This window comes from Ammospiza nelsoni, chromosome 14, assembly GCF_027579445.1.
Source record: "Ammospiza nelsoni isolate bAmmNel1 chromosome 14, bAmmNel1.pri, whole genome shotgun sequence".
NCBI lineage: Eukaryota > Metazoa > Chordata > Aves > Passeriformes > Passerellidae > Ammospiza > Ammospiza nelsoni.
In genome coordinates this window covers 9,231,033-9,252,695 of record NC_080646.1, presented here as the reverse complement: position 1 = coordinate 9,252,695, position 21,663 = coordinate 9,231,033, and the positions used below count along the sequence as shown (strand labels likewise).

At 37.2% G+C, this 21,663-nt stretch overlaps 1 protein-coding gene across 2 annotated transcripts in view; it reads left to right on the top strand.

The window, feature by feature from the left end:
- The first annotated feature begins 45 nt into the window (after window positions 1-45).
- The window catches only part of EFL1 (elongation factor like GTPase 1), a 62,821-nt gene continuing 41,203 nt past the window's right edge, over window positions 46-21,663 (top strand). Inside the window, exons 1-15 of one of the 2 annotated variants that reach the window (XM_059482479.1) lie at window positions 46-65; window positions 466-567; window positions 919-986; window positions 1,183-1,267; window positions 1,760-1,893; window positions 2,480-2,617; window positions 3,320-3,534; window positions 5,349-5,472; window positions 6,329-6,405; window positions 6,541-6,677; window positions 7,462-7,584; window positions 9,004-9,103; window positions 17,670-17,821; window positions 18,528-18,706; window positions 19,375-19,510. In XM_059482479.1, coding sequence (XP_059338462.1) covers window positions 477-567; window positions 919-986; window positions 1,183-1,267; window positions 1,760-1,893; window positions 2,480-2,617; window positions 3,320-3,534; window positions 5,349-5,472; window positions 6,329-6,405; window positions 6,541-6,677; window positions 7,462-7,584; window positions 9,004-9,103; window positions 17,670-17,821; window positions 18,528-18,706; window positions 19,375-19,510 — 1,759 coding nt within the window. In that variant the 5' untranslated portion in view covers window positions 46-65; window positions 466-476. Of the gene's footprint in view, window positions 66-229; window positions 252-465; window positions 568-918; window positions 987-1,182; window positions 1,268-1,759; window positions 1,894-2,479; window positions 2,618-3,319; window positions 3,535-5,348; window positions 5,473-6,328; window positions 6,406-6,540; window positions 6,678-7,461; window positions 7,585-9,003; window positions 9,104-17,669; window positions 17,822-18,527; window positions 18,707-19,374; window positions 19,511-21,663 lie in introns of those variants that run through there. The other variant, XM_059482480.1, reaches the window with a different exon arrangement.

Sequence of the window (21,663 nt, the reverse complement as noted above, 5' to 3'; positions counted from 1 at the left end):
GGGGCGGGCCCGGCAGCGGCCGAGCGGGGCGGGCGCGGCTTTCCGGGAGCGGCGGCGGAGCGCAGGTGCGTGTGCCCGGTGCGTGTGCCCCGAGCCGGCAGGGCCCGGGCAGCGGGGCTGGCCCCGGAGCGGCCTGCGCCCCGCGGGCGAGCCGGGGGCAGCGCTGTGCCCCGCCTGGGGCGGCCCCGGGGCAGCGCGGCCGTGCCCGCTCGGAGCGGCGGGAGGGGAAGGCGAACCGGGGGCACCGTGAGGTTTGTGCCGCTGCTGGCGGCTCGGTGTCCGCTGCCAGCTGGAGCCTGAGGCGCGTTCAAAGCGCAGACACGGCCCGTGGGTTCTGCCGGGTGTCCCCGCCCCACGTGTCTCGGAGCTTCCCTCAGGAGCGGCTCTGATCGCAGCTGGCGTCATTAAAAACCAAAACCTTTCCTCAGGCTGACACCTCAGTAAAAAATTTTGCTCCGTTCGCAGAATTAGCCAGAATGGTGCTCACAAGCGTGGGGAAGATGGTTGGCCTCCAGAAGAAGGCGTCCGGCATCAGGAATATCTGTATATTGGCGCACGTGGATCACGGTACGGCAGGGCTGGTGTCTGCTCCTCTCGTGGGTGTCTGAATGGCGGTGAGATACCTTGCTCGCTGTTCTAAAGAAGTAGGATTCCGTGCATTTAGCTTCAAACTGGCTTGAACGTGATTCAGGAAAGCGAATCTGCTTTAGGCACCTTTTTCTTGGCCCGATTCAGCTTGTCTTGCATAAAAGAGCATCAAACTATAGTAATTTGAAATTGAGTGAGTAGTTGAAATTGAATGTACTTTTCATGGCACTTTATAGTCTTTATTAATGTTGATATATTAGAATACTGTATGTTGCATCTTTTGCCATAGTTTGAATTCATTTAGTCTAAGCAATTTATTTTTCTTTTCAGGCAAAACCACTCTAGCTGATTGCCTTATATCTAGCAATGGAATAATCTCCAGCCGCTTGGCAGGAAAGGTAGAGTTACACTGTCACTTTTAATAAAATTCTGGGTCTGTACATGCTGGGATTGTAAATTCTGAGTCATTAAGGAAATTCCATCTATAGTCTTGGTAAACCTCATTTTCCCACCATCATACTCGGACAGTTGGTAAGTAAATTGTGAAGATGTTTCTACACGCTTATTATTTTTTTCTTTTGTTTCTATACTCAGCTGAGGTACCTTGACAGTAGGGAAGATGAGCAGGTCCGAGGAATAACAATGAAATCTAGTGCAATTTCACTGCACTTTGTGAAAGGTAAGTTGTTGCTGGCTTGTATAAATTTTAATATACATTTCTGTTAATTTCCCCTGTCTCTTTGTTGTTGCTGTTGTGATTTTTGTGTGCAATTTTGACTTTTGTGTTTCTCAGTGTTAGGCTCTAATTCTGCAGACTTAGGCAAGTAAGTCAGCCAGGATAATTGTGTTCCATCTCAGGGTCAGGAAAAACATTTTCAATCATCTCTCTGAGTGGAGGCCATGAGAGTAGTTGCCTCATCTTTTATTTTAGATATAAGTATGTATATTTTCATCTTAAGTCTTGAATCACTTAAAGGCAAGACCTTTCAAAAAAACTCAAGTTTTAGTACAGTATTCTTTGCTGAGATACCTGTTACACCTGTGCTGTAAGGGTTTTTATAGTGTAGCTAGTGTCAGGACATGAAAAAATCATACCTGAAGCAGTATAACTGGGTGGCTGGAAGAAATATCTTTGAAAACTGTTCTGAAATATTAATTTGTTTGATCCTAGGTGATCAGGAATATCTGATTAATTTAATAGACTCCCCAGGGCACGTGGATTTTTCTTCAGAAGTATCTACTGCTGTCCGACTCTGTGATGGTTGCATCATAGTGGTGGATGCTGTTGAAGGAGTCTGTCCACAGGTGAAATAAAGTGTGTTAAGTAGAGAAAGAGGGGTGTAAGCCAAGTCTGAAGTGGGTTATATAGAAATAAAAGATGAGCTGTTTAAGAAGCTTTACAAAATTTTTAATAAATGACAATACAATTGAGCTGTTAAAGTGAGCAGTAAAAATCATAGTTGTGCTGAAAAAGTGAACAGTGCTGGTGAATGGGTGTAGAGAAGCAGGGTTGAAACAGTGGGTATGCCATTCTTCAGGTGTAATGGAATATTTTCCAGCCTTGAATTTCTGTGATTCTGTGATTTTGATAGAGAAATAACTGAGTATATTTATGTGGGCTTTCAGGGTTTGAAAAAGAGTACACAAAATAATGAGGTTGCTTTTTTTCATGGCTTACTTTTCTAAGTAGTTTGGTTTTTGTTATTTTGGGTGTTTTTGCCATGAAATCCCACCCTTCTGCAGAATTCTGCAATAAATAACAGTGGGAGTAAAATTTCTGTTTTAAGCGTCAACCTGTCCTTTACTATGTTTATTAAATTTTAGAATTATATTTGATTTTTGGTGCTGTCAGGCTTTCTGTAATGGGTTTTTAAAACTCTTTCCTTCTCAGACGCAGGCAGTCCTGCGGCAGGCATGGCTGGAAAACATCCGTCCCGTCCTGGTGATTAACAAAATCGACCGCTTGATTGTGGAGCTGAAGCTCACCCCTCAGGAAGCATATTTGCACCTTAAGAATATCTTAGAACAGGTATTTGTGCTGAGGTGGCATTTCACACAGCAGATTTTGTGGCACTCTATAGCATCCAGTCTGATTTTTAACATTGAGGTGCATCTTATTTCTGATTTGTTTTGAGGTTAATTCACAGTGCCTGTGATGGAGAAAAGGGTAGTATATGCCTCTTGACAGGTCATGAGGAAAAGTCTTCATTTTTAGAAGTAATATGCTGAATGTTTTCTTTTTCTCTTAAATTGCTTGAACTTACTGGAGGTAGACTGTTCCTGATATTGGTGGATTTATGTAGGAATAATGTTGTTTCATCTTTGGAATTGTAGTTTAAGCTGCCCTCAAAACTTCTTTCCAACCCAGGCTCACTTGGGAGTGTTTGTCTGCCTGGTTTCCCTTTGCCCTCTGTTGTTTGCTTTGTTGTCAGAAACAAGTTCCTGTTTCACCATTCCTTGTCCTGAGAGACAGTGTGTTACATGTGATACTTTGATTCTGTCCTGGTGTGGCTGACTTGGAAACTTCAGGGTGTTTATGTCAAAACATGAACTCCTGTGGTATTCAAGTGTGTAGAATTAGGTGTGTTTTAATTGCCAAATGAATCACTGGCATGCTAGCTTGTTAACACAGCTCTTTTTATGTTTTCAAGGGTGGGAAAATTACATTTTAATTGCAAGGGTTGTGAAAGAGTGAATGAATCTGAGGGTGTTTTCACATATCTTTCTCTAGATCAATGCAGTCACTGGAACACTTTTTACCTCCAAAGTGTTAGAAGAAAGAGCTGAAAAAGAAACAGAAAGTGAAACCCTTTCAGATGCATCACCAGGAGATCAAATTTATGACTGGAGTACTGGATTGGAAGACACTGATGATTCACATCTCTATTTTTCACCAGAACATGGAAATGTGGTGTTTGCCAGTGCAATTGATGGCTGGGGATTTGGGTAAGTTTGAGATTTAATTACTGACCTTTTTTTAACATTGATTACTGCTGTTAAAGTATTTCAGGTGCATCATGTTTCTAAAGATGTTTGTTAGGTTCTTCTGTGATCTGCAGCTTTGTATAAATTATCTGAGTGACAGGGATCCCTGATTTACTTACACAGGAGCATCTGAGCCCACAGTGGGCTCCAGCCTAGCCTGGATATATTTATGATAAACGTTATTTTCTAGTTTGCTGCTGTTGGATAGACTAGCAGACAAGGGCAGGAGCTGGTTCAGGGTTCTCTGTTTGGTGGGGAGGGCAGCAGGGTTTGAGCAGTGCCCGTGTTCTGGTCGCTGGCCACGAGGTGGAGGCGTTGTCTTCGTCCTGAAATTGTAATTACAGGGATAGCTCGCGTGTGACACAAGGGAATGTCTTGAGTAGTGCAGAGCCCTTATAGAAAATCAACTCCAGGATTTTTAAATCCAAGTTAGACTGTAAATAAGGTGCTATGCATAGTTTGCTGTCCAACACAAACAGCTATGGTCCCTTCAGAAGGAAGGGAAAATAAAATGGGCTATTTTAGGTTAATTGTCTTTCAAGACTTTTGTTTCTTCTGATGAGCTGTCAGGCCCTGGCTCTGATAAATCATATAATGGAGAGGGTAAAAAAACATTTTTCTTAATTACTTTGAAGAGGTTCTTCTGGACTGCCAGCTGCAGTACTGTGTGTTGATCCGTGGAGCTTTTTGGTAATCATGGAAAGTCTTGGCTGGTGTTCCTTGGTTGTGGGTTCTTTTCCTGAAGGTATTAGCAGAGAAAAATTAACTTATTAGGCAGTGCCAGCCTCATCCAATGTGGTGAGTACATATGCTTTTCTCTTAATTCTGAAGTGTTGAAAAATTAACATACCTGCAGGAGCTGCTGGCACAAGAATCTTGAAAGTTCTCCCTGAATTGGGAGCTTAGGTAGTTTCTGAAAAAGAAATCTCTTTGGGCTTAGTTCAGAACTCACAGCTTATGTGTAGCTGATATGTACAGGTCCTTTTCTTAGCTGTGTAAAAACTTAAGAATTCTGAATATCAAAGAAAATATTATCAAATAGCACTGTTCTGTAAACAGGATTGTATTTTTTTTCTGCATGCGCAGGGAGCAAATATGTGGAAATATTTTTTATTACTGCTCATAGACCATTTTCAGCAAGGAAACCATAGCATGTTCAGGACTCCCTGTCTGGGCTAAGCAGGCTGCTTTTGTTAACTCATGGGGACTGCTGAACAACACAGCTGGCTTTACAACATAGTTATAGCATTACAGTTCTGTGAAGTTTTCTTGGGTTTACTCATTATTAAAGTAATGATTCAAACAACAAGAATTTTCATAAGTGGTTAATTAAAAATAATTACCACCATCTGATGGCTGAAGTGCGACTCGAAACAATGCTTGGTTTTTAACATATTCTATTTCTGGTCCCAGACCATAGTTAAGTGTGTCATGGGAAGTCTTTCAAAGTGTAAGCTCAAGAGTCATCACTAATGTATATATAAGGTTTGTGTTATGCTTTTGAGTTTTTGATGAGGGGATAGTACACAACTGTTTATTTCAAGTAAAGCCTTGAAGCTGACTTGAAACAAAGCAAAGCCATTCAAATACTGTTGATGTTTTTGATCTGTTATGACTAAATATTTTTACAGGTGTAAATGTTAAACAATGTGAAGTGAAGACAATTGGAAAAGTGGGAGTAAAACAAGGATCTGAGATTTTTGTGTGATTTTCACATAAGCTGTTGCTGTAGAAAACATTACACTTCCATCAAAATATGTTTTCTTTGCTTTCAGAATTGAACATTTTGCCAAACTGTATAGCCAAAAAATTGGAATCAAGCCTGCAGTACTTCTGAAGACTTTATGGGGAGATTATTATCTAAATACTAAAGCAAAGAAGATAATGAAAGGTGATCAGGTATGGAGGGTGTCAAAAACACAACCTGATTTTTATTTTGGAGTTTACTTTTTCCCCCAATTTTGTTCCTCATAGTGTATTCTGAAACTTGACCTCAGTGCCTGTTGACTCAGTGTTACTGGAGATACAAAGTCACCAGGACAGAATGCAACAGCTCTTGGAGCATAGAACATTCCAAAATTGACCACTCAAATGCTGCATGGAGGAAATCTCATCTACCAGTGCTCACTAAATAAGGGACACTGCAGCTTCAAGGTTTCAGCATCAAGTGAAACACACAAGAGGAAAGGAAGATTACCTGTAGAAACAAGAGTTGTGACTGGGTCTCTATCCTCTGTGAAAAGCTCTTCCACAGCTGATGGTTTAGTGTATTTACATTTAGCTCAGGATTTAGGATTGAAAAAAACTTTTTTGCTGTTGGGAATTTCCATTGAACGCTGTACTGAAGCCCTGGTCTGAAAGCTGCACTTCTCTAGCATTAAACATTTCCACCATTAAAAGTTAAGGGAGGAGAGAGTAGTTTCCTTATTTTCATGTAATCATGATTTTTTTCCTGTTTGCATAGGTGATGATTAGTAGTTATAAAAGGGATGATAAGCAGGCTCAAGGTTGTCACATGCCATATTTATCAGGTTCTTTTTCTGAAATTGAAACCCTTCTTCTCCACTTTTAAATTTCATGTTTATTTTATGCCTTATGCCATTCTTATAAGACAGACTTCTTGATTTTGAATAAAAGTTGTACATATTTCTAATTTCTAATGAAAAGTGCAATCATAAGCCTACTGAAAAAGTGAGGAATTGCTGGTAATGCAATTTTTTTTAACCTTCTTTTTCTTTTTTTTATCTTCTACCAGTCAAAAGGAAAGAAACCTTTGTTTGTGCAGCTGGTGCTGGACAACATTTGGAGTCTGTATGAGGCTGTTATGAAAAGGTGAGACCATCTATAAAGTTTTCATGGCATCTCTTTCCATATGCTTTGGTGATTTTTTTAAATACTCAGAAATAATAGATGCTGGTTATATATTGCTTCTCTGGATTTTTAATCTGTTTATTATTTTCCTTACAGAGATAAAGAAAAAATAGAAAAGATAGTTACCTCTTTGGGGCTGAGAATTGGTGCCCGGGAATCACGGCATGCAGACCCAAAAGTTCATCTAAATGCCATTTGTAGCCAGTGGCTACCAATATCTGATGCAATCCTCTGTATCCTTAAAAAAACACAATTTTTTTTTCTATTGGCAGTTCTCAGACTTCTGAGTGTGCTCACATATTTCACTGTGTGATTTGGTATAATTTGGTTTTGTTTTTTTAATGTCTGTGCCTAAGCTACCTGGACCTGTCTTCTTGCTCATAACATTACAAATGACACATCTACCATTATTTTTACATTTCTGCCAACTTTGTGCTTTTGCGTATCTTATTTTTAGGAGACAAAGTTGTGAAACGAGGTAATTCAACAATAGACCTTCTTTATGTAGTTTTATATTCAAGTTTTAGTGGTTTTCCTGAAGTAGAAACTAATCTCATGTTTATAATAGTGATATAGGTCTTGTCCATCCGTGAAGTTCTGTAGATATTTGGTGTTATGTTTTAGGCATAAAATTTCTTAATTCAAGATCAGTCTTTGCTGCTTGTCAGCTGTGCCCATTGTTTATAATATGATATATCTTATATTACAGTAGATGTGCACAAATTATTAATGCATAAATACTAACTACTTCTGTAAGTCTTGCCCCAGTTGTGCTGTTTTCAGCTTCCCAGCTGCACTTAGGGTGGGCCACCCCTCCTTAACCCTGCCCCTGACAAATGGCAAGAAACTGTTGCTGACCTGAGAGGGACCTGAATGCACTGAGACAGCAGAGCTGGATTTTGGATCTGCTGCTGCTGGTACTTGGTGCATGGGGCTCAATAAAAGAAGTATTGAAAGCATTTGTTGGTTGCATTCAGCAAGAAAATGCAAATATGTATCCTTAATAATGTGTTTTAGCCATGGTGTGTAATAAGATTCCCAGTCCTCTGGACATCACAGCAGAGAGAGTGGAGAAGCTGATGTGTGTTGGAGCAAGAACATTTGATTCTTTGCCACCAGAAACTCAGGAACTTAAAAGTGGTAAGTAGGTGTTCTCCCATTAACATGAATGTTGTTTCTGTCCTGGTGGTTTTGTTTGTCTTTGGCTTGTAAGGTGTGTAGTAATCTATATGTAAATGTATAAATATTCTGCTTCCAGTAATGTTGTTGATGTCTGTCATTGACATGTTGTGGTTTTATGGCCATGCATTTTCCTTCCATCCCATATATTCCTGGATTTTTCAGCTTAAGCTGCAGATGATGTAAAGTTCAGGACTCTTACACTGGGAGTTCTACAGGAATTATTAACCTTCTGCAAGGTTAATACTTGTTTTTAGTTCCGAACTGTACAAGTCATTATGTAATTGAGAATTGAATATTTTGCTAACTTGTGTATTAAAATCATTAATTTTTAGCCAGCAGTGGTTTGAATTTGGATTTAATTTTTGCAAGTGTATTGATTAACTTTTAGTAATTATTAATTATTAATCATAGCACAGTGTTTTGAGGAGAGCTTCAAGAAATCGAAGAGGGTGAAATATCAAATGTCAATTAAAAATGAGATGTCAATGTCAAATTGACAGGCTGTTAGGAATTGTTTCCCAGGGGTAACAAAACTGGCTTTTCATCCTTTATTGAACATTTAAAAACATGGTATTCTCCAGACAGTGTTCAACACTGTATTAGTGTAAGTTAATTGGAAGAAATTTGCCTCTGTAAACTTTAGATCTTATTGCTCTTGGTTATGAACAGGTAGTGGACTTCCACATTTAGTAAGTATTTTGTTAATTTTTAGTAGTATTGTACTTTTGTTTGCCTTAGCTCTGTGGTCTTTTCATATTTCAGATGAAAGGGAGAAGTGTAGGAGAAGATGATTCAGTTAGAAGTTTTGAGTGGTATTGCCTGGTTTGAATTTCACATGTTTCAAGTTGGATGGAAAAAATGGTTAATGGGAATTCCTACTTATTAAATGAGTTTTGTGTGAATCTTTCACCTTTTGAGGAATATCTGTTCTTGCAGTGAAGTTGTGTTAGGATTTTGTGAGCATCTGGACGTTTTCAGGACTTCCTCCTTTAGTCTGAAAGAAAGGAGAATACTTTGAGGTACTGAGTAAATAGTGTTCAGTCTTAATCCTGTGCTGCTCTTTGGTTTCCATTGTGATCTAAATCAGCCTGTAAACTCAAGTTGTTTAATTGGGGTGTATGTATTTTTTTATCAAGAGTTCTATTTTTGAAGTTTTGTTCATTTTATTGTGAAACACACTTTAAGATACAGGCAGTGTTATCAAATTATTAGTCCAGAGAAATTTCTACTTTTTTATTGTTGGTTTGTCCTTAGCATATGATCTATTAACACTGGAAATAAACAGCAATGCCTACAAAATGAATGTAAAGTCATAGCTTTGTCCATACTTTTAGGGAAAAAAATGTGAAAATAACTTGTGTTTATGTTTTGTTTCAGCTTTTATGAAATGCAGTAGCGAAGGAACAGCCCCAGTTATTGTCTTTGTTTCTAAAATGTTTCCTGTTGATGCAAAGGCATTGCCACAGAATAAACCAAGGTAGGAAAATGTAGCATTTTATTTAGTTTTTTCTGGGGGGGAAAAATTCTGTTGAAGGCATGAATAAGTTGGTTTAGACCTGAGAAAATAATTAATGAATTCTTGAAATGCAGTCAAATCTTTTCTGCTAGTAAGGATTTTCTGAATGAGTTCAGGAGGTGATTTGTTTAATCACGGTAGTTTTAGAAGCTACAGCACATGTGCTGGAGAATAGTACTGTTGTCCAAAGGTATCATCCTAATGCTTGCAATGTAAGCAGTTTCAGGTTGTCTGGTGGAAATGATGGAATTGTAAAACTCTTTTGGTTTTTCAGCAACGTTGTGTTGGCATGATCAGAGCAGCTTGTGTTTGTACCAAGGAATACTTCCCATCAAACTGGGGATAACAGCTCAGTGATCATCCAGTTCATTGCAACAGCAAAATAAAATAGTGTTTATTAAAGTAGTCCAAATCTTGCCTTTTTGCAGTGATCTGGAGGGCATTAATGCCCTTCCAAAGATTTTTTTTCTGGGAGGTTTGGAAGATTTTTTTATTACAGCCTTTTGTTTTTTAATAGCCATCCTATTATCTTTGAGATCTTTGATATTCTAGATCTCATTTTCCTGGCACACTTAAGTGTACTACTTTAAAATGTTGATGACTTTACAAGAATGAGGTTTACTTTTTCTGATGACTTTACAAGAATGAGGTTCATCTTAACCTTTCATCCCTCCAAGCCTCTGAAGTATTTTCAGTAGGCAATTTCTATGTTACTATGTTTTGGGGGGGATTGTTACTGTCCAGCAAAGTAATATAGAAAATTATAATTTTCCTGCTAAATTAGACTGTGTTTAATCTTTGTGTGAAAAGCAGTTCTGCTGCTGTAGTAATATTTGAAAGCTTTACCTTAGCTTTTTCTTGCACTTGCTAGATTTCTTTCAGGTTTTTCTCACCGAGGTTATCTTCTGTGAGTGTCCCTGCAGAAATCTTCCTTGCAGTGTTTGCGCTCAGGGAGAAGCTCCGTGTGCATGGGCTGAGCAGACACTAGATGGTGCAGTTTTGCTTCCAGTGCTCTCCTGAAATGTTTCTGGCACAGGAGCCCTCTCAGGTGTGGCACAGCAGCGCCATTCCTGCTTTGTCTCCTTTCCTGGGCATGGGCTCCAGTTATCAGAGGCAACTGCGCTGAGGCCATCACTTTTTGGCTGTTCTGTCACTGATAATGACCTGGTTTTTTATTTTTTGAGAGAATCAAGAGTCTTTGAGGTGATGAGTATGTGAAATAGTGGCAAAGGTGGCTTTTACATACACCAGACAGAAATTTTCAGTGTTGTAGTTACTCTCCTTTCTCCCTCTTTGTTCAGTGCACTGAAAATTTTAATGTATTGCTCTGTAGTTTGTGTGAAAAGTATCTCTTGCTGGTATTAAATAATTCAATTACTAATTAGCTAATATTAAAATGAAATCACATGTGTGTTTTTCTTGGAGAGAATCAGTTGTTATTAGTACTGTGTGATTTTTCCTGATTAGGTAATGTCTAAGATGTCTTTTGGAGTGACAGTTTGCTTCCAATAATTGAAAAACAGCAATAGAGCTAAATGTGTATTTCTCAATACTTGATTTGTTAAGATTCTACAGGTAAGCAGTTCTTGAAGAAATTGGAAAAGGAGGTTAGTTCTAATGAAGGAAAGCACTCTGAAGAATTCAAGTATTTTAAAAACAGAACATTGTGTACCTGTGATTCTTGAGCATATTTTTAATTGCATTGGTCACTGTGTGCTATTTACAGTTACTTAGGGAACATTGTGCTTAACAGAATTGAGTGATGCTTGAGTGCCGTGTGTGAGATCCAGTATTTAAACTGGATTCCATTTAAACTGGTATTCCATGAGGGTGCTCCATAAGAATATCTGAACATGGGGAAGAAACAGAGAATATCTACACTATGTCTATTGTCAATTGTTTAACATTTTACTATTGAAGAACATTAATCCATGCTGTGTGTTTCACCTCCATGTTAATTTTGAGAAGCCATAGCTGTGCTCTTGTGTATCTTGATGTTTGACTGCTGGACTGACCTAAGGTTATTTGCATCCCTTGGGAGCAGGGAAGAATTGATTTTAAGCATGTTAAAGCATGTAAAAAATGTAAAAGTTTCCTTCAGATTTTTTTTTGCAAGATTTGTCTTCTACTTCCTGAGGGAAAAAATGTAGATCTATGCTGGTGTCACTTTTCTCCTTTTGTGAGGCAGTATTGGGTAAGGTTACCTTTTTGTGACTTTGTTGGAGGATTCAAACTGACTTTGTCCTTTTTGATAGTCTGCCTTATTTCTGCCATCTGCTTGTAATGCTTATTAAGCTTAAGTTGGGAAAAGCAAAAAGCTCTTCTAAGTCCAGGGTGTACAGTAAATGATAACAAAGGATGGATTTTTAATTAAAGCAACCTCCTTTGAGACTGCTGTTGGCAACTAATATCTCCTTGAAGGTCACTTTAAAATTAATAGATTCTATACTAAAGCTGGTATGATTTTGCTTTTACTGTTTAAATAGCAGAATACATGGTAAAATTGTTAGTTGTCAAGTTAAAGCAGGTTGTCAGCTTATATTTATCTTTCCTTGGAAAGATTTGTAAATTGACTTTTTGTATGGTACTGCTATGTCATTCATTTTTACCAGGTTTTGTCAAGGAATGAGAATTGCAAGTGTTTTGTCTTCCAGTTTCTTCTGTCTGATCTTCTGAAATTATTTGCTAATTCCCACCAAGTCAGGCAAAAATGTGAATTGTTGGTTGGGCAGAGAAGATGAACAGCTTAGGGCCCCTGTTCCACTTTGCTTCATGTAATGGTTATTTGATGATGCCTGTGGCTATTTATTCTAAAGTATTGCTGTGTGCAGTATGAGGTGTTCATTCAGCATATGCTGTTTCTCTCTCTATTTTCTACTGGTGTGTGACTTTGAACCCCAGTCTAATACAGAATGCTCGAGTGTAGGTGTAGGAATAAAAGCCAAGCTTGACATTTAGGTACAGGGAATACAAATGTACCAGTTTGCTTTTCTTAAGATTCAGAGTTCTGTCTTCATATAACCCAGTGTAAAAGAAATATTTAGTAGCTAATTGAATTGCTTCCAACTAATTGCTAGGGGTATTTAATGTAAAATGTTTAGAAGATATAAACTGAATATCATGTGTTTGTTAAGATGAAATAATCTACTTACTTAGTAAAGCTTTATGTGTAAATCTTGCAGTGAGCCACGTGAGCAATAGCAAGCAAACCTTTTATGTTAACTCAAGTCCATCTTATAATCCTGAATAATGTAAATAAATAAAGTGTACTGAAGAAATTAGATTTCTTTCCAGTGGTAATAAAGAAAAGTCTATTGAACAGATAAGCTAGTGCACTAAAATTATATTTCATTACTGCTTGGGAGGTATAAAATCTATAATACCTCTATTATTTTCCTCCAGATAATATGAAAGGTGGTTCTTTCTCCTCAGTCAGCTTGAAATCAGGACTGTTTTTTTTTCTTAGGGGTCACCCTGAAAGACACTTCTCCATACAATTCTGCATGAAATTACAGTCATAGTTGTTTCTTTGTTTTGTGGTACAGCTTGTTAGCATCTCTTAAACAGATTGTAGTGTGCTTCATTTGTATTCTTTCTCATGTTTTATAAAAAGTGTACTGGGAAAAAAATCCTGTGATTTTTGCCAGATCTTCAGCTGAAATGACATTGATCAAATGAGAACCTGTATAAAGCTCCAAGCTCTGTAAGAAATTGCTATCTTCTTGCAAGTAAATTAATTTCTGTGTTTAAGGCAATATGCCTTGCAGCAGCTTCAGTGTGATCAGAACCCATCATCTTCTGTTTTCATTAGCAGTTTGTTCTAAATTGGAGTTTGTGCACTAGAAATGAGTACGACATGTATCATCTGAATGGGCTGTCAAATTTACAGGTTAGCATCTGAATTTGGCATCCAGTTGCATAACTAATAAATGCTTTTCAAAAATTAAAACTCCTGTTATGGTTATCATGAAATAGATTTCAGTAATAGTATACATTTGAATCTGGCTAAGACCTTGGCAACTGATCCAAGAAAGAAATACAGAGTAATGGTTGAAATTTGAATCTCTGGACATACTACAGTTTGTGTAATGGTGAGCTGAAGTGCGTAAAGCTTGTAACATTGTGGGAGAGTTTTGCTTCACGTTTTTTTTCTTTTTTGCACATTCAGCATGTGAGATAAATCAGAGGTCGCTCTATCAGTCTGGAGTGTTTTTCCAGGCAGTGTGACAGCTTGGGATTGATATCTTATTTCATTACTTGTCTCAGAATGAATGATACCTGCTATATAATGTAATACAAACAGTTGAGTATTCCCTGTTGAAAGAGTTCTGTAAGTCTGTTGTATGAAATTTAGTGTAAGTTGTGATTTGGATAATTTTCAATTGCTCCTTTTGTGTTAACACATTTTTTTCTAATGTGAACTATGTACCAGTCTCATTGCAATAGAACTGATAGTAACTGATCTGAGTAGATGTACCTTAGATTGTGAATGGAAATTGTTCCATAGACATTAAGTAGTTTAATCCAGAAATTAATGAGCTTTTAAAGGATATAGGAGACCACTGGACATAGACTGTGCTGAAATGTAGCAAACTGCACTTGACCAAGCTGTCCTTAGGGATGCTGCTGACAGTGTCCTTTGAGTGCCAGGTGAGCAGGGCAGCAGCCAATGATTTCACTAGAGCTTAATTCTGAAGAGCAGAGTCATGAATAGGATTCTCTATTAATTACATGTATTTAAAGATATTATCAGAAGTTACTCCATCACACCTTTTGAAGTCACACATGTGTCCATGAGCTCATGCAGTTTAAACTGTAAAAAGCTGTATGGAGAGAAAGCATTCTCAGAGCTTGGAAACCATTGTTCGTGGCATGAGAGATGTATCACAGACAGACATCTGTTAGTCTTTCAGAAAGCAGTTGATGTTTTGACTGTGGTGTTTCCTTCGTAAAATGGTCTGGAGGTTAAAAACATAAACATAACACTTCAATAATCAAAGACGAATTTTTCTTTGGCAGTTTTGTTCTGATTATTCACTCTTTTTAAGTGAATTTTTCAAGTCTGTCTTTAATAATGTGAAAGAGTCGAAAAGCTGTCATGTTCAGAGGATTGATTGCATAAGGAAGTTTAGTTGTCATTCAGTTTGAACTAAATGTGTTATCCTGGGGGAATGTGGGAATCAGAGAAGTCAGCAGGAGCTTGCTTACATTACCCGAAATCTAATGCCTTAAATCAGCAACCTATTCAATGTCAATGGCATGTATATGATACCCTTTCCCATATTATGATTTCCATAGCATTTGTTTACCACATGTTTGGTAATGGTGTGGTCACCCTTCTGTGCCAGCTCCATTTCATTACTTGTGCCAGACTCCTGTGTCTGGGTGCTGTAGCGTTTCTCTGGAGTCAGGGGATCTCTCTCTTTCTTCTACAGAATTTTTATTTGCTGGTTTTTGTGTGACTGCAAGTTGCCATTTTTCTTTCTGCCAGTAGTATGTTGTTCCTTTCTAATGGAACAAGAAGGGAAGGGTGGAAGAAGAAGAACCACCAAGCTTTCTTTTGATGTGGGCAGCTTTTGTTCAAAATTTACTTCTGATTTTACTTCTGATTGGTTTTGCCAGCTGGAGAAGTTGAATAATTCAGGGTATAATGTGAAACTGGTTTTGTTGCAGATCCAGTGCTTTATGTGCATTAATCTTGTTCTGTGTTCTGCTTGATTGTGTTACAATTCTGTATGAGGATTTATTTGACAACGTTATCTTTTTGTCTTTTCCAGTGATACTACTGGGAGTGACTAATTTTATAGAAATTGATGGTGACAGAAGCCAGGATGGAAGTTTAGGTTGTACCTGCAGTAAAAGTCCCACCTACACTCAATCTGCTTTTTTATCAAAATGAGAATATTATTGTGTGTTTATATATATTGCAACTTAGACCAGTGCATTCAGAATCTTAAGGTACCTTTGATATTTGTGATTAGGGCTATTTAACCTAAATATACTGATATTGAAAAATACCATATAAAGTGGAAAAAAGCAAAGAAACTTTTTTCTTTTACTCTCAGGATTATTTGCAAAAATAAAAGGTATTTTTGGACAATCAGATGCATTGGAATGCATACATAGTCCCTGTATGTATACTATGCCATTATATGTAGACTGTTCATGTCACCCTTGGCAGTCTGATCTGTACTTTCCCTATCAATCTATCTCCTCAAGAAATTTTTCTGACATTCCAAACCTTTAAATAACTTTGAACAGCTGCCTTCAGGAAAAAAAAAATCATAAAAAAGTTTTCTTCTCTACCATCTGCTTTGCATTTTGTATTGTTAAGCCTTGCTCTGTTCAGCAGTAAAATAAACAAGCCAAGCAGAAATACCACAGTATTTGAAATTTTAGAGATACATATTCTTAATTCTGTCATGACTGTTTAAGAGACAGGTTTTTTCCTTAAAAAAAGAGAAAAACTAAGTTGCTAAGAAGTTGGAAGTGGTGATTTTCTTGCATTCTCCTTTTCCATAACATTCAATATGTCTGTCCCAGATTCTGCATTCTAAAAGTCTGTGCTTCAAATTCTGACATTTTATCCTGGGGGCCTCTCTTAGGTAATTTTTAGAGAGATTTTAAACTTCTATATAGTTTCCTTACTCTTTCAAATTGAACATTTGGGTTCAAGATAAGCATGATAACGGTTCCAAATGATTTCTTCAAGTTCTATGAAGAATTTTGATTAATGAAGTGTCTCATTTTTTAAATTGAGTCTCTTGCAAAGGTGTTACATGCAGAAAACCATCCTGATTACGATATAAATAAAAACCTTACTGGGAGTGAGTTGGTCTCAGCCATGTAATCTGTTCAAGACTTCCTGCCCCTAATTAATCCAGTTAAGAGCAGAGTAACTCTTTGTACTGACTGCACATAAAACCTTTGACCTCTGCTTAATAGGGTTTTTCCCTATTTCAAAGTGTGCAATAGTTGATGTAGCAAAGTGACTCAATTTTTTAGTGCCTTTTTTTTAGTTGAGATCATATTTATATGGTTTTTCTGTAAACAAAAATTACTGCTGTAGTATTCCCTGTGGTTTTCTTCCCCTTATCATTCATTACTGCTGTTGCTGCTCAGGAAATCTTGACCTGTGTTTGTAAGTGTGGAGGCTGAAGAGAGGAAGTAACTTGTCCAAGGCTACTCAATAAGCTAAAACTACTAATAGGGCCCTTCTTGTTTTAATGCTGTGTGCTTGATGCAGTTGACTGAAAAAATCCTAAACCATCTTAACACCAAGAACTGTTGGTTTTGTCTCCATCACGTGAGCAAATGCAGGACAAATCATGTAGGTGAGGTTTTGCTGTGGGATTATGTTCACCTTCTTCAGCTGAAGTCATGGTCCAAGACTTGGGATTAGTTTCTCCAGTTGTGTTGTAGAAATGCATCTTTTATGATAGAAAGGCTTCTGTTCCTCCTCTGGAGTTAGACTTTCAGTAAGAATACTAATATAATATAAAAGATACATTGGTTTTTATTTTGGAAATTTTTTCATGCTGGAAAGCAGTATATATGTTCATTGCTCCCAGTGAGGGAAAAAAAAAAGACAAAACCAACATTGACAACATTCTGGTTCCATTAGAAAAATTATATCTACATTACTTCATTATATTTCTCTGCTTTTAAGTTACAGCACTAAAGATTGTTTTTTTTAATGTAGGCACATAACAGCACATTACTTGAGAAGTTGTTGATACTGAAATTAGTAAACAGTGTAGATTATTCATAGAAGTATCTGTAATTATTAGGTTCCCCTTGTTTACATGGGAAATTATTGGAAACAGAGTAATAACTGAAAAGAGAAGATGACTAGTGTCTGAATTTATTTTCAGTTTTTAAAATCATCAAATAGAGGATAACATTATATAACATATTTTTTATTCAGGACCAGATTTAAAAATCAAATGGACAGTTTTGGGCAATGCTGTTAGATTTCTTAGGTGTATAATGAATATCACTTTGCTGTTTAAAATGCTTGCATTGACAAACAAGTCTCTTTATATTGCCTTACGTAAGAGTGTTGATAATATTCTTTATCTTTTATTATTTATTGCTCTAAATCATACTTTGAAGCACTTTGCTTTAAGGCAGGGTGTACCAGTGAGTAGATGGATTCATCAGCCTATTAAAATTATTTTTTGTTGTTGTTGTCTGTTTTAAATCTTTTGCCCAATGCTCTAACAAGCAGAGACTCTTCCCTGCATTTGGGCACGTGCTGTAAAGATTGCCTTAAAGTAATAAAGATAACACGAGTAATTAAAAATGGCAGTATTTGATATCTGTATTTGGCAGAAAAATAAAAGTCTAAATATGGTAGAGGAAGAGTTTGCTAATTTTAGGTGACTTAAAATTATTGTACTGGGGGACAAAAGGCATTCTGCATGAGTTTTTACTTATGTCAAATATAGTATTTTAATTACTGTTATTGAATTTCTTTTAAAATAAATGACATTACCAAATACTGATGTTTTAAAATACAATGTAGGCCATTAACTCAAGAAGAGATTGCTCATCGGCGGGAACTTGCCAAACGAAGGCATGCAGAAAAACTGGCAGCCAGTCAAGGGAAGGAGCTGTCAGAAAAAAACCCAAGTGAAAGTTCACCTGAAGTAACTGGGAGTACTGGTGATACAAAAGGTGTGTGGTACCTCAATACCTGATTTTCTAGGAAAATGTTTAATGGTGTTGCCAAGGAGCATCTTACAAATCCATGTTGTGAATCGTGCAGTCTAAAGTGCAATACATGGAGCTGAGCCAAGAGTGAGGAGGGGTTTGTAAGAAAGCTGACAGGTCATCATAAACAGTGAAATAGTGCCTTAGATTGATGTTCCTTAGCCTGAGAATGTGCTGGATCCCAGTACTTTGAGTCACTGAAGGGAGATGATGCTTCAAGAGGATGCTCTGCTGAAAACAGTCGCTTTCCACACCAGAATTGGTACAAAATCAGGGTGTGAACAGCAGGACTGGATTATGGATAACAGCTCTGGGGGTTGGTCTTTTCTCCCAAGTAACAAGTGGCAGGACAAGAGGAAATGTCCTCAGGTTGTGCCAGAGAAGGTTTAGAGGAGATATTTCTTGACCAGCAGTGTAAAGCATTAGTAGGGCTGCCCAGGGAAGTCACTATCCCTGGGGATATTTAAACCATGTTACACTAAAGAACATGGGCTTGTGGTGGACTTGGCAGTGCTGGCTTGGACTTCAGGATCTTGAAGGTCTGTTTTAATGGGAACAATTCTGTGATTGGCCACATGTGACAATATAATATGTACATTTTTTTTTTTTCCTCCAGATGATGAGGCAGAAAGTGTTTTTATGCTTAATATATTTTTTTCTGACTGGTCAGGTGAAGAGCAGCAGCTCCCTGGTGAAGGAGACAGTGTGACCTCAAAGGCAGTGAAACAGGAAGCCGACAACAAGGAGCATTTCATTGCTTTTGCCAGAGTGTTCAGTGGTGTGGTGAAAAGAGGGCAAAAAATCTATGTTTTAGGACCAAAATATGATCCTGCTGAGTCTTTGCATAAGGTAAGAGCTGACTGTGAACTGTTGCAGTAACTTGAGATTATTTTGAAAAGCTGATGACTTAACTTCTTACATGTGTCTCTCTCAAAAAAAAAAGAAAAAAAGTTCAAATTAATAATTCCAAAAAGTATCAAAGGAATTTAGGTAGTTGTGCTAATAGCTGATCGTGTCTGTAAACTCATTATAAACCATAACATTTCCAAAATAGTTTTAAGTACAGTGTTGTATTAGCTAACTGTAAATCCAATATGTGTTTATTGTGTTAAAAAAAAAAAAAAAGTGAAAGAAAAAGCAATTTTTTAAGAGAAGGTCCGCAATAGTATTGGGAAAAACTGGTGTTAAATGTCTTGAGATTCTGAGCAAAGAAGTTCATTACTTTTGAATTTACTTAAAACATTTGTTTTTTCAGTGATAAGGAAAAGCAAGGTAGAGGTAGTACACACCTAAAATTTGCCAAAGAAAGCATTATCTTTTATCTTCTTGGTAACATTCACGTGTTTGCCTCAAGTCTGGATTTTTGGGACTCTCTGTTGGTTTCTAACATTTGAGAATTGAGATGAAAATGCTTTGGATTGCATTTTTAAGCTTTGGAATGGGAGGAGGTTTTGTGGAAGAAGTTTTTATCAGAGCTGAGTGATGCATGTCCAAATGCTGGTTTTGTGTCTGTGTAGCTGTCATCCCAGTGCTCTGCCACTGATGGTCTGCCAGCAGTCCCTCACATGACGTGCTGCACTTTGGAGAACCTCTACTTACTTATGGGAAGAGAGCTTGAAGATCTTGACGAAGTGCCTGCAGGAAATGTTCTGGGTAAGAATTAGGATTTAATATCCTAGAGCCTGAATCCTTATGTCGTCCAAAATACACTGAAGTTGGTTTAATATGATTAATAAATATGAAACCTTAAATCCATGAATATTTCTAAGCATGTTGTATGTGCAAAAAGGGAAGGCAGTCTAATTAAATTGGCATTTCTGTACACTTTGAATAGGAGAAAAGATTACATTAGCCTGTTATCTTCAAGCTGGATGATTGCCAGGTAAGCATTGCTGCCAGGAATTGCCAAAGGCAGTAGCAAATTTCAATATTTCATAGATTGCAAGGATTATTTATAATATTTTCCCAACAGTGGAAATTCTTTAATGTGACTTTACTAGTGATGTGGATGAGTGAAGTTTTATTTATCGGTCTGTTTGAACCCTGGTGCTAAAAATTACTTCTTTTATGGCTGTGGCAATTTTTTCACTTTCTCTATGGACAGAGTTGTAAAAGTCAACTTAATCATTGAGTTATGCTCTTTTGTGCCAGATTCTGGCCTGCTTTGCTCTAGAATGAGTACTGCCTGATTTTTAGAAATTTATGGTGTATATATTCAGTAAATGAAAAATAGGTGTGCTCTATAAGGGTTGAAATATTTTAATTTAGGCACCTAACCATGCTTTGTCTCTTTTTATTATGGGTCTAGCATTCAGAACATAAGCAGCTGGTGAATTACTTTTATTTGGAAGCTTAATATTTTAAAATTCTGAATTATACCTTACTGTAGTGTGATTCTAGTTGACTATTTGCAGTATGAAAAGAGTTTGAGTGAGTGTGGCTGAGTGAGAGTGTGTGAGAAAATATATTAAGTATATGGTCTGTTTAGTTGAAAAAGGGATTAGGAGTTTGAAAAAAAATAGGGAAACTGATCCCAAAACACTTTGCAGTAAAGATAAAATTATGTGGTCTTTGTGCATAGCAAACAGTAAATACTCTTGGAGCTGCCTCCAGCAGAGAAAAATATATTGTGAGGATTTTGTTATGTCTTTGGTGCTAAGAGTTGGACCAAATTTAAGAAAGGTTTTTATAACCATCAAATTTTACCAGAATTAGTTGGTAGGCCAGTGCTGAAGGCTGCCCTTCAGTGAGGTCTTATTTTTCTATAAAGAAACGCAGTTTGCTTGAGTAGGAAAAGTTCTAAATGGTCTCATATTTAGAAGAATTCATTAGAATTTTAACATCAGAATTCACAGACAATCTTAGCTATTTCGTCTTTTATCATCACATCATTGTAAAATGATGAAACAAAGCAAGTTTTCATTTTTACCTGAAGCATATAAACTCAAGTCTGGATGTTGGGTTTTTAAACCCAATGGAATTTTAAAGATTTTTTTAGACTAAAAATCCTAAATGCTTTTCCTTTATTTCTCCCATTTCCCTGTAAGGCTACACTGTTAATGTACATAAGTTCAGTAAGCTGTTTTATGATTTGATGATGATTTTTCACACTCAGAAGAATATACAATGCATTTAAATGAAAGGAATGTGTAACAATGGTGATGCAAGACTTTTATTATTCCAGTTTGCAACAGTGATTTCTGTTTGTAAGGCCATTTGTCTTGCAGCTTTAGTGCACACAGCAGTGATTTCTCTCCAGCCATATAAGGAAATTGCTTGTGGATTATCCAGTAAATTAAGGAAGCTTTTCTGAGAGCTTTGTGGTTTCACTCTGTATAATTAAGTTATTGCCATAAGGAATACACAGTTAATCATAACTGCCTATTTCCACTTTAAGCTTCATGATATGGATTTTTTCAGGTTTTTTTCATAAGGGTTTGGGGGTTTTTGCTATTATTTATTTATTGTTTCTTACAAGGGAGGATCTGCTTGGTTCTAGTAAGTGGCCTTTTCATCCTTTGTACTGGCTTATGGAAAGGTTTAGTGATCAAAGACAAAGCTTGATACAGAGGTCATTTTACTGAAGATGGGAAGATGTAATCCCTTATTCCTTCTGCTCAATTAAAAAGAGAGCAATATTAACATTTCCTTAAAATACTACTCTCCTTTTAATTGATGAAAATCTGAGATTGCAAAACACCCCCAGCAGAAAGGGCAATGACGCATAGTGTGTTTGTCTTAGAGACACTAACACTGGTCTTTGTTTCCATGATATCATCTGTGCAAACAGCAAGCCTTTCTAGTTG